This window comes from Gadus morhua, chromosome 3 (assembly GCF_902167405.1).
Source record: "Gadus morhua chromosome 3, gadMor3.0, whole genome shotgun sequence".
Classification (NCBI taxonomy): Eukaryota; Metazoa; Chordata; class Actinopteri; order Gadiformes; family Gadidae; genus Gadus; species Gadus morhua.
The window spans coordinates 23,763,972-23,777,090 of record NC_044050.1 but is presented as its reverse complement, the minus strand read 5'-3'; the positions used below and the strand labels follow the sequence as shown (position 1 = coordinate 23,777,090).

The 13,119-nt window shown below is 46.8% G+C and overlaps 1 protein-coding gene across 1 annotated transcript in view; it reads right to left on the bottom strand.

The window, feature by feature from the left end:
- Nucleotides 1-13,119, bottom strand: part of cfap58 (cilia and flagella associated protein 58) — a 67,443-nt gene that overhangs the window by 14,782 nt on the left and 39,542 nt on the right. Inside the window, exons 16-17 of the mRNA XM_030352602.1 lie at nucleotides 8,349-8,468; nucleotides 3,855-3,979 (exon numbers count right to left, since the gene is read on the bottom strand). Of these exons, the coding sequence (XP_030208462.1) occupies nucleotides 3,855-3,979; nucleotides 8,349-8,468 (245 nt within the window). The remainder of the gene's footprint in view (nucleotides 1-3,854; nucleotides 3,980-8,348; nucleotides 8,469-13,119) is intronic.

Here is a 13,119-nt window from a genome sequence, read left to right as displayed (position 1 = left end):
CACATGAAGAATAGTCTTGGCAAAAGGACATCGACGCGGTCTGCCCAGATAAGTCACAGGCTCGAGGGAAGGGGAGGGGCATCCAGCATTGCTACACAATACAATATTTACATTTCGACGTGAACGTGAAGGGGCTCCACTGCTTCTTATACAAAGCATCCTGCTCTACGAGATCCTTGAAACGCGACCCGCTCTTCCCATCCGTGTTTCAAATACAGCCATCCACTTCCAGGGCGGCGTCGCGAGCACAATGCTCGACCACGAGGCTCGGGCGAACACACAGCGGTGCGGATGGGATTCTGCATGTTCCCCGCGTGCTCAACATCCCGTAATGAATTCCTCCTTTGTTTTAATCAATGAACACATGGCCCGGGGGCACCTGGGGTCCGATGCTCCCGGAGGCTGGCCCCTCTCCAGGGCTGGGGTAGCAGACACCTGAACACTGCCCCGGGCCCCAGCATGGGGCTGGGTGGTAGGGGGGGGGGGGGAGAGCCAGGCTCCTGTGGTACGTGCAGATGGCAGCGGGGCTGAGCCATTATGCTCGTCCAATCTGTTAGTGAGATATGGTCAGCGAGGCGCCGACCACTCTCTCTCTCTGTGTCCTCGCCCGGGAAAGTGATTCCTCTTATCCTGCTGCAATTAATTCCGCTTCAAGGGGGAAATTAACACTTATTAGTGTTTGTTCGCTGTACGACGTCGGGGAAAGACCGACTTGCTGTCCGATTGAGGGACATTACTGTTTGCTGCTTTATCACCATTTGCTCATTCAGCAGATGCTTCAATCCAAAGTAAACAATACAGTGAATGTATTTAGGATACATGTCACTAAGGAGCTGGGCAGGCAGGGGTTAGGCATCCTTAGAGTTTTCAACCCAGAAATCCCCAGGAAAATAGAGCATTGTGTGTAATAATAGATTGGTCTGAAAATGAATCTGTGTCTGCGGAAGAGGAAGGGTTAATTTTGCTTGAGAGCACCAGCCACCACCGATCTGTTCCCACAAGCAGATATATGTTGTCTAGCAGATATATAGATCACATGTTTCCTAACTCTGTCTGGTGGAGGAGAGAGAATCAACACGCAGAGACGACAAAAGGAATACGGTATATCATTCTGGTTCAACTCATGTACCTCGTGTATACTTAATGTGGATGTGAATACGTGTGTGTGTGTGTGTGTGTGTGTGTGTGTGTGTGTGTGCGTGCGTGCGTGCGTGCGTGCGTGCGTGCGTGCACGTGTGCGCGCATTTGTGGGTTACTATTTCTTTCTCACAGACCAAAATAAAAACTAAAAACCTGCATCTTTCCAGCGCACATATATAAAATCAATATTAAGATAAACATTGGAGGCCCAACTCTGGACCGCCTCTCGGCACATGAAGTAAAACAGCCTCAGAGGTTATGTGGCCCCAGAGGTGAGCCTGTTTCATTCGATTTGATCTGAGAGGTGCATTCCCAAGATGGAGCACAGCTGACCAGCCCCTGAGAAAGGAGCTCACGTTATATGGTCTGGTGTCGTGCAGCCCAATCGCTGCTTTAACGGCCCATAATGAGGACAGGCCATGTATCAATACCGTCCCCGCCCCCACCATGTTTGTATTTAAACATGAAAGGTCAAACTGCAGGAGAGGAGAGGAGGGAAGAGAGATCGGGGGTGTGGGATGAGAGAGAGACCGAGATAACAGATAAATATATAGATAGAAGGAGAGAGAGATACAGAGAGAGAGAGAGAGAGAGAGAGAGAGAGAGACAGATAGAGAAACAGAGAGAGATAGAGAAACAGAGAGAGAGAGAGAGAGAGAGAGAGACAGAGACAGAGACAGAGAGAGAGAGAGAGAGAGAGAGAGACAGAGACAGAGACAGAGACAGAGAAAGAGAGAGAGAGAGAGACCGAGATAACAGATAAATATATAGATAGAAGGAGAGAGAGAGACAGAGAGAGAGACAGAGAGACAGAGACAGAGAGACAGAGACAGAGACAGAGAGCGCGAGAGAGAGAGAGAGAGAGAGAGAGAGAGAGAGAGAGAGAGAGAGAGAGAGAGAGAGAGAGAGAGAGAGAGAGACAGAGACAGAGACAGAGACAGAGACAGAGAGAGATAGAGACAGATAGAGAAACAGAGAGTCATCCTTTTCTTGCCTGCGTGCTCCATCCCCTCTCCCTCCCCAGACACCTGGGCTATCATCCACCTTGTGTCTGGACCCCTTTCTGCCCACCCCTCGCTGGTCACCCGCATGGAAGGTCACCCACAGGGCCCTCAGAGACCGAGGGAAACGCCCAGCCCCTTGCCCAAGATATCGGACTACCACACTGATGACGGGGGCTGACATTGTTTGGTTTCTTTACTCCTGGGGCCAAAAACAGGCTCGCCACGTGAACTACTTGATCCGTGATCCACTCTCTCATACACAAACACACGCAAGTACGCACACAGACACATTCACAAACGCACATTCACAACACACACACACACACACACACACACACACACACACACACACACAAACAGAAACACAAAAACATCCATCCATGCACCTAACAATTCACCTATCCATCCATCAATCCATTTATCAGCATTCATCAATCCATCCGTCTTAATAAATAAGAGGTTTCATCTCAGATCAGGAAAAAACGATAGAATAGCCCCTTTATAGAACTAAGAAAATATATAGAATAGCCCCTTTATAGAACTAAGAATATATATAGAATAGCCCCTTTATAGAACTAAGAAAATATATAGAATAGCCCCTTTATAGAGCTAAGAATATATATAGAATAGCCCCTTTATAGAGCTAAGAATGGAATACCCCCTTTATACAGCTTAGAATAGATAGTATAGCCCTGTTATAGAGCTAAGAATATGCTAAGAATTGTAATAAATTATATTTACTTTATGCAGATTACACAATTTTATACTGTTAGGCTGACGATGAAGTCAGAAGCTTTCTTCCAATGCCCTTTCCTTCAACAGCACGCTTATAGATCTCAAACTTGCATCAAATGCTGATAAAACTAAATGTATACTCTTCTCGAGAGCCAAAGACATTGACTATAGAACTTGTTAAATCTGTACTTAAATGTAAGTCATTGAAAGAGTCCCAGATTATACTTATTCAAGCGTCCGGATTGCTAATAAATTCACCTTTAAACGGCAGTACTTATTGATGCACTCACACATTATTTCAGATTTTATACAGAAACGATTCTTGTTCCCTATTTCTTGCAGACAGAATTTCGTAGAAGCAATCTATTTCTCAGTGCTCGATTATGGTGACATGAATTACAGACGCCTGAAAATGCAGTCTACCATTCAGCCCTTACATACATAGACTGGACGCATCAATTGAACTCATCAATGTATTACTCATCAAAAGAGGGTTGGCCTTCGATTTCAAATAGAAGAGAGAAGCATTTGTTTTTATTATTTCTGATGCCCTCATTGGCTCATGATTTTGAACTCACATGACCCATCTCACAGAACTGACTCATGCTGCAGGTACCATAACCAACACTTATCTGAGTGGACTGCTTTTACATTCTTTGCGACATACATTCGTAATAAATTGCAGGGTACTTTAAAACTCTGGTCCCAACTCTGGTCAGTTCAGAAATGTAGTCACAATCCTTTTTGATTCGGCTGTAACAGTTTTTCATCGATTTACTATTAAATGACTTAAATTATTTCAGATCTAAAATGATTTGTCATTATATTATTTTAATTATCATGATCAATAGCGTACATTTGAAATGGTTTGATCTATGTTTTATCGATAGACAGGTCTCTTGTGAAAACGAGATCTCTACGTCAATAGGATTCACCCTGATTCAATAAAGCTTTGAGTTGAACTGAAGATCTCACCTCTGTTGCTGCTTCAGACTCAGGTACTTCTTCTTGATGTCCTGCAGCTGGTTGATCAACACCTGGTTATCGCTCTTGTACTCCTGGATCTTGGACTCGTACATGTTGAGCTCTGCAGTCAGTGCCTGCGTAAGAGACATGGGATGAGGGAGGGGGGATGGAAACATCATGTCTAGCTCCTACCTTCTACAAGGTTCAGAACGTTGGAGCCAGTGCAGAAGAGCCACAGCTCGTGGTGGTTGAGGTCAGGCTTTGAGAAACCTCACACTCATATAGACATCTCAGTCCCATAAGGCAAGGCAAGGCAAGGCAACTTTATTTATGTAGCACTTTTCATACACAAGGCAGACTCAAAGTGCTTCACATATAAACATTTTCACACAATAAAATAAAATGATAAATAAGTAAAATAAGTATAAATATACAACCATACAGACAAATATACCAACGCATATATATACACAAATATACATACATACAGAGAAATATACCCACGCATATACAAATACAGACACTTACACAGAAATACACACACACACAAACAATTTAAAGACTGAAGGTTTAATATAAATTATTATCTAAACATAATTATGTTTCTCTTGTTCTTATTTTATATAAATAATATTTTCACACACATTTTGTTGCAGAAATTAGGAAAGACACACTCGCTTTATTTTGATATAATTATTATTTAGCCGCTGTTTACCAATCCATTAACCCACGGACCCGATTCAAGCCTTCAACAGCGCGGCTCTTAACTGCTTATCGATGGGGCTGATGAGTGAAGCTGATCAATAGTAACACCCGCCACGGCATTCATTCATTTAGCATCCCACGCTCAATACTGAAATCCCAGAACCTCGGAAAAGGGCAAAATGATGGTATGCATTCTTCTGCGCTTAAGCGAACCCAAGTAGAAGACAAAAGTCTCAAAAGGTTCAAATGTGCTGGATTTGGAGGGCTGCTTTAACGTTGTCTCAGTGCATGACTTGACACTGCGTGCAGCATATCAGGGTAGCGTGCCTCACAGCCATGGCCTCATTTCCGACTCATTATATTTGGGAGCACGCGATTGGTGATTCCACCATGGAATAGCGGGGCAAACCATCAAACCAACAAAATAGTTTTGTAGTCATTTTCAGACATCTTCTAAAAAAATCGCTCATGTTGATCGCTCTGTTAGTTTGTGGAATTCCCGACGTCAAAACTTAAAGTAGCAGCTACTGTGCTGATGTAATTGGATATCACATACATCTCAATTGCAGTTTAACTAGTTTGAAAGGTCAGGAATATCCAGCAGATAATCATGGTTGAATTACAAACAATCTGACTGGAGGAACTAAAGACGCGATCAATGGCATGAATTCTGTGTGTCGTGGTGTATATCCAGTGGTGTAGTCTATTTTATTGTAGTGGGTATACTGTGATGATTCCCTTCCAGCCTCGTACAAACCCGTCCGACCGGTACGTGTACGTGTGTGGCGCTTATGGGGTGTCGCACCACACTCACCAACGCAGGGGTCTACAACCCGCTGATTTAAGAGTATAACGATTATCAACAATCATGGAAAGCTGCGTAGGTTTATCAGTTTTAATAACAGTATGAACAAATAGAACACAAAAATGACAAGTTGGCCTTTGTATATCTATAGTAGCAATAGCACATGCTAAACAAGGACAAAATCTACTCAAAATAATTTAATGAACTGTTTACATCCATGGCTAACCAGTGCATGAGAAGGAGATGACAGGAGACTAATGTTTCACTCTTTCAATTGCTCTAATTTGAGCTCTTACTGTTGTTATCTAACATACCATACAGTAATTGAATTGTGTAAAAGTGTGAAATTACTGCACCTTAAAAATGACCATGAATTAGCTATACTCTCATTTGCATAGTGATTAACATTATGAATTTCAATTGTGTATACCAACTGTATGTTGGCTGACATTTACCTATAACTTTTTTTCCCTCCACTCTAACCAAGGATGCCTGTTTTTAAATTCCGGGTTCTCATCTAAAAGTAACAAGGAGATATAAAGTGGGATTAAAACATTGTCTTCTGTTGACTACTTATTATGTGGTTTACACATTAATATGGGAGGACTGGACACACACACACACACACGCACACACACGCACACACACGCACGCCCACGCACGCACACACGCACACACACGCGAGAAGGAGGGGCTCGGCCCGCCAACTAACGTGCAGAGATGCAGGGGCAGCTTCGCGCTTCGTAACAGAATTTTATGAATGGTGAATGTAGGAGATAACTTCCCCTGCTTAAAGTATTTTATTGCAGTTATACCCAACCGATATTTCCGAAAAATAAACACAGAAGTGAAAGATCTGTCACAAGACGATTGATACGTATCCGTGTACATTTTAAAGTGGGTATACGCAAATCCTGGTGCGTTCCTAGTGGGTATACGGCGTATACCTGCGTATCACGTAGACTACACCACTGTGTATATCTGCCTTAGAGACGGACTTCCAAGCAAAGCTGTCATGCGAAGCATTGCGCGCTATAGGGCTTGTACATCAGAATGTCCAGTGTCAGATTCTAACACAACAATGTCACCCCATAATTGATTTTCACTATTAACCAAACTAAACAACGACCAAACAACCATTGCTACCCATTACATTCCTATGCCCCTTTATTTCTGAAATGGAGGCGGACATTGCGATGTTACCTCACGATGTACAAGCCCGATAGAGCCATTGTTTGTTCCAAAAAACAATATCGAAAACCCAATCAAACAGTCTCACGTTTCAAAAGTTTCAAGATGCATTGAACGTTAAAATCACTTATGATCCCGCAAGCTCTATAACTGTCAAAAGCAGGTTTAGGAACTGTGTGGCCTGTGAGAAACAGGTTAAACTGATATTCGACGCATATACAGTATAGGTAGAAACAATCAAAGAATTTTGTTGATGACAAAGCGCCTAAAAAAGGAGTACACAAGAACACGCCGAGATTTTGGGGTATTGCTTACATCCCTTCCTCAGAAAGTCTCCGCTCCTGGCAGGGCTTCTCATGTTGCTATATTACAGAACTTTTAAGCTTTTCCCGGGCACCTCAGGTTACGAAAAATTATCCATTGCAATAAAGCATGACGCATTTTTGTGAAGGCCTAAAACCCCCCAAAAACATAAAAAGAAGTAATTTGGGCAACCTCATCAAAGTGGGCAGTAATTAGCCCCGAGGACCGGGGCTGTGCTACCACCTCATCTCCCCCCAGAATCAATCCTGCGTGTCCCCACGCCGTCGAGATTAAAACGTTGAAACACAATTCAAAACCCAGGGCTGATAGAAGCCAATGCGAGGGACTGTGCGTGTGTGTGTGTGTGTGTGTGTGTGTGTGTGTGTGTGTGTGTGTGTGTGTGTGTGTGTGTGTGTGTGTGTGTGTGTGTGTGTGTGTGTGTGTGTGTGTGTGCGTGCGTGTGTGCGTGTGTGTGTGCTTGTCCTGGTGTTTGTGTGTGTTTGAGAACTATGCCCGGGTGCTGGCAATAATTCATTCAGATGAACCGGCTCCAAAGTAACAACGAGGCCTGGAGGGAGACGTGATTTACGGGAGTAAAACCCTCCGCGGGCTGGGGGCCTGTTCTGGTCCGACTCCGGCCCTTGGGCACAGAGGGGAGCGTCGCTTGCCGCCCTGCTATTCCCGTGTCTGTTGGGGCGGGGTGTGTGTCTGCGTCTGTCTGTCTGTCTGTCGGTCTTTCTGGGGGTCTCGGAGGCTGGGCCTGGGGGTGTGTGGCCAATGCCCACGGCGGGTGGAAACGCAAGATAGAAACTACTTTGAAGAAAAAGGGCCAGCCATGCCCATTTCCACATACACTAAAGTACACATTCACCCATACAAACATAAATGTGCACACACATACCTGTTTACTAAAATACAGACAGATACACACATAAATACAAACACACATACACACATACAGACACATACACACAAATAAACACACACACAAATATAAACGCACGTATATACACAAATACAGACCCTGTGCAAACAAATGTACACACACACACACACACACACACACACACACATATATACACACATATACATAGATACAGACAGACTTGGACTCACACAAGGCCACACAAGAGAGGAAAGCGGCATTCAAAACGCAGGGGAAAGTGAGAAAAGCGTTGCAGGAAACCGGCCCTTCAAGATATGGAGGCTCAAGGGCTGCCTCTTCATGGGCAGAGGAGAGATGAAGGAAAAGAGAGAGAGGGAGGGAGAGAGAGGGAGAGGAGGATAGATGAAGGAAAAGAGACAGAGAGAGAGGGAGAGAGAGAGAGAGAGGAGGATAGATGAAGGAAAAGAGACAGACAGACAGACAGACAGACAGACAGACAGACAGACAGACAGACAGACAGACAGACAGACAGACAGACAGACAGACAGACAGACAGACAGACAGACAGACAGACAGAGAGAGAGAGAGAGAGAGAGAGAGGAGGAGAACGGACCTTGAACTTCTTGGTCTTCTCCCGGTGCGCCCTCTGACACTGCTGGAGCTGCTCGAAGGCCTCAGGGCCGGGCTGACGGGCCAGGAGCTCCTTCAGCTCAAGGTACACGCGCTCTCTCTCCTGGGGGTAGAGAGACAGAGACAGAGAGAGAGAGAGAGACACAGACAGACAGAGAGCGGGTGAGAGAAAGACAGAGAGAGAGAGAGAGAGAGAGAGAGAGAGAGAGAGAGAGAGAGAGAGAGAGAGAGAGAGAGAGAGAGAGAGAGAGAGAGAGAGAGAGACAGAGACAGAGAGAGAGAGAGAGAGAGAGCTTTGAATTATTGAGGCGGGAGGATCAAGCGCAGGGCACTGCCCCCCCCCTTCCCTTTCAGAACATGTCACGCCCCCTGCTGAGTGTGCTATCGGTGACTGCACTGCCACGCCCCCCCCCCCGCAGGTTCAATCGGCTCCGAGACGTCGTGCCACTCAAAGAGAGCGCGGGCGCCACGGGGCCTAGAGCCTCACACGCCGAAGGCCCCGTCGCACAGAGAGGAGCCCCCGCCTGCCACACCGAGGGGCTCGCCGCCGGCACGTACCTGCGTGTGCCACGGGACAGCCCTTTCTCCAGCGGCCCGTTCAGAGGAAATGTAAAACAAAAATATCTCCCGGTAGGATCCGTTGGCTCGGAAGAACCACACACACACACACACAGTGCACTCAAACACACACACACACACACACACGCAGTGCACTCAAACACACACACACACACACACACAAGCAGTGCACTCAAAAACACACACACACACACACACACACACAGACAGTGCACTCAAACACACACACACACACACACACACACACACACACACATACGCAGTGCCGTCTAAAACACACACACACAACCACAGTACACTCAAACACAAACACACAGTGCACTTGCGTGCAGTAAATCTCCATATTTATGGTTGGATAAGACGTCTGGTCTCGACCCCTTCGTGTCTTAATGAGTCGTCAAGGCGCACATGCTAAACAACACGCATCAATATTAATAGGTTATAAACGGCGGCGCGGGGCCACTGTGTGTGTGTGTGTGTGTGTGTGTGTGTGTGTGTGTGTGTGTGTGTGTGTGTGTGTGCACGGTTTAGCTTAGGGACACAGCAAAGAGGGAGAGACAGAGACACACACACACACACACACACACACACACACACACACACGCACACACACACACGGACACACACACACACACATACACACAGAAAAATCCTTTGACACATCCTTCAATGTGTATCAATGTGTTTATCATGCCATTATGTCAGTAATAACGTACGCATTATGTGTTATGTGGAAATGTGTTGTGTGTTCAGAGCTATAAGTAGCTGCTTCCTATTCCAGAGGTGGCTCTTAGTTGTATGTGACAGCGTATGATGTTGGAGCTACAGTAAATGGACACTCTGTTGTGGGACAAATAAATACGAACAGGTAGACTGGGTAGCCCCGCCCCTTGTGCCGGCGATTGAGTTCGCCCTGCAGAAGGCTTTCGAGAATAGCATTACATTTCTTTCTAGTTTCGATATGTTTTTGCGGGAGCCAATCACCAAGCTTCCCCCTGGCGCGCTATTGGCTGGTTTAACACAATGAAGACAGGGAAGCGACAGCAAGAAGTAAATTGCGTACAGATTAATTTGAACTAGGCCCATTAACCACGCCTCTTGTGCTGAAGAAAATTACAGCAGCTTCCCCAGACCAACGTGCAAACTACTATCGAGCTTGGTCTGGCAATAGCCAAGCTAACAACAGGGGCATACTTTTAAACATTGTACGTAAATACAACTATACATTTATGAATGTACATAGACTGTACTCAATCCCCTAGGAGCACATTTCCTGTGAAACTGCTAGACATCAAATAACAAAGAAAAGCTGGGACCTCATAGTGCATAATTAATCGTAAACGTATTTTCTTTGAAGGGCCGATGTCTTTATATCTGATTGGCACCTGCTCATCAAGATACGAAACTGTTTACAAAAATAATGTCTGTTCTCACCTAAAGACTAGTTTTAACACAGCCTACGTAATTTCCATGGGTTAAGAGTATGATTAGCTTGATTGGATACATATCTTATTCATTCCTATATTTATTATAACATAACATAATTGAAGAACAAAAACCCAAACATCGCCACCAGAAAACAACAAGCGAAACAAAAGGAGCCAAAGCCATACTTAGAGAGATGGAGACGAGAGGAACCAACTCAACACTGTGTTATAAATCAGACCCACAAATGCAAAGTATTATGGGAAAATGCAGCACCACGGACAATGCATAGGGTCCGGCCAAAGCAATCAGGATTATGTGTGCCAACAATCAGCATAATGCATCCTTACGGCCACGCACCGCAGAGAGGCCCGCCCTGGGGACTAGCACCCTCTATAGGTGACTATTGTGCGCACCGTAACCGTGGTAACAGATGCGTATCATGCACCTGATGGCTCGGTGTGCCTCTCAATGGGAGGTGACGAAGAGTCCTGGACGATCATCAGAGTGAGAGGCGACAAAAAGGCTCAGAAACACATACACACGCACACACACACACACAAACACACACACACACAGGGGAGGATGAGTGAGAAGGGAGAGAGAGGGAGAGAACGGGAGAAAGGGGAAGAGAGAGGGAGAAAGAGAGAAAGAGAGAAAGAAAGAAAGAAAGAGAGAAAGAGAGAAAGAGAGAAAGAAAGAAAGAAAGAAAGAGAGAGAGAGAGAGAGAGAGAGAGAGAGAGAGAGAGAGAGAGAGAGAGAGAGAGAGAGAGAGAGAGAGAGAGAGAGAGAAACATAAAGACAGGGGGAACGAGAGGCAGAGAGAGGGGAACATAAAGAGATGGGGCAGAGAGAGCGAGAAAGAGGGCTAGTGGCTGAGCAGCAGAACGATGACCATTACACCGGTCTCAAACTATCCCAATCTCAGAGTAACATTAAGCCAGAGAGGATCTGTGCAACACCCGTCCACCGCCGCCCTCCCACCGTCCCCTCCCCACCCTCCTCGCTCCACCCTCCTCCCCGTTCCATTATCCAGCTCTCACTTCGCCCTATGAAAATTCCAGCACAGCTGCGATGTACTCCAAACCTCACTGCTGCTGCAGCCACTGAGACATGGCTAAGCTCCCAGCATGTGTGTGTGCGCGCGCGTGCGTGCGCGCGTGCGCGCGTGCGTGCGTGCGCGCGTGCGTGCGTGCGTGCGCGCGCGCGTGCGTGCGCGCGTGCGTGCGTGCGTGCGTGCGTGCGTGCGTGCGTGCGTGCGTGCGTGCGTGCGTGCGTGCGTGCGTGCGTGCGTGCGTGCGTGCGTGCGTGCGTGCGTGCGTGCGTGCGTGCGTGTGTGTCTGTCTGTGTGTTTGACTTGGTATATCTAGTTGATGTACCGGGAGTGAGACTGAAGTGTTACTTCATATTATGTAGCTCAACATACTGCGTGTGCGTGCGTGCGTGCTTGCGTGTGTGCGTGCGTGCTTGCGTGCGTGTACCCCCTTCATACTACACCCACTTCATCAGATATTTGCTCAGATAAATGCCTGGTTTATTCCCTGCTCGACGTTTTGCATGTTATTAATTCCAGTATTTTAGAGGTAGCTTTGGGGAACAACCTTTTACCAGAGGGACACCTTGATGAAGGTACTGAGTGCCCCACGTAAAAACATCCCCGCCCCTAATCACCGAGGGCGTCAATCCAACTTCTTAAAGGCTTCAAAAACACCCCAAAACAGAACCATTAGCACCACTTAGCGGGGTCTTCCCTTTTGGAATGACATTAATGGCAGCAATCAAGTGCAGGGGGGGGGGGGGGGGGGGGGGGCTTCTTCACAAGGTTTATCTTGTCAGCTCTCCCCTGGAAGAGGCCAGCGATGCCATATCAAGTATTTTGCCTGAGTGCTCCCTTAAGATACACGGGGTGCGGAGTCAGGGGAAGGCAGAACGAGCAAGAGCAGGAAAAGGGAGGAGAGACAAAGAAGGAGAACACCAAAATGTCCTATTCGTCACACCGGAGACAAACTGGCCTCTCCGGGGAAGCCCGGTCAGGGATAACATCGAAAGATAAAACAAATGTCCCGGTGGAGATAATTCCGAGCGGGCTTGGGAGGGATGCCTCCTCGCTTATGTGCATCCATCCATGTGTTTGCGTCCGTTTGTTTGCGTGCAGATGTGAGAGATAAACAGAGGGCGTGGAGGGAACACACAAGAGTACAGCAGGAAACAGAGAGCCGAGCAGAGGGGAGGGCTCAGCAGGGGAGAGGGAGAGGGTATGAAAGGTACAGCTTGTGGAGACAGGAACCACAGAGAGAGAGCACTGCTTGAACCTCTTGTGCTGGCTACATAAAAGGTACAAGAGACCCCGCGAGTGACTAGCAGGTGGGGGAAAACAACAACAACTCGACCACGCACACCACCGGCAACAACCCCACCACCACCACCACCACCGCCACCACCCACTCCACCACAAGCAACAAGAACAACAAAGACTCCAACACCACCGACAACTCCACCACCTGCCCCAACCACTTCCCCATCCCCCACCAGAAACCACTCCACCATCGCCAGATAAATACAACAACTTCACCACCACCGCCACCAACCGCTCTACCACGAACAACCCCACCAGCACCAGATTAAAAAAACGAAAGAACTCGACCACCAAAAACCACAACAACTCGACCACTAACAACTGCGCCACCATCACCACCATGCAGGGGGATAGAGCGTACGTGCAGAGCTCACAATGAGCCAGTAAGTGAAGG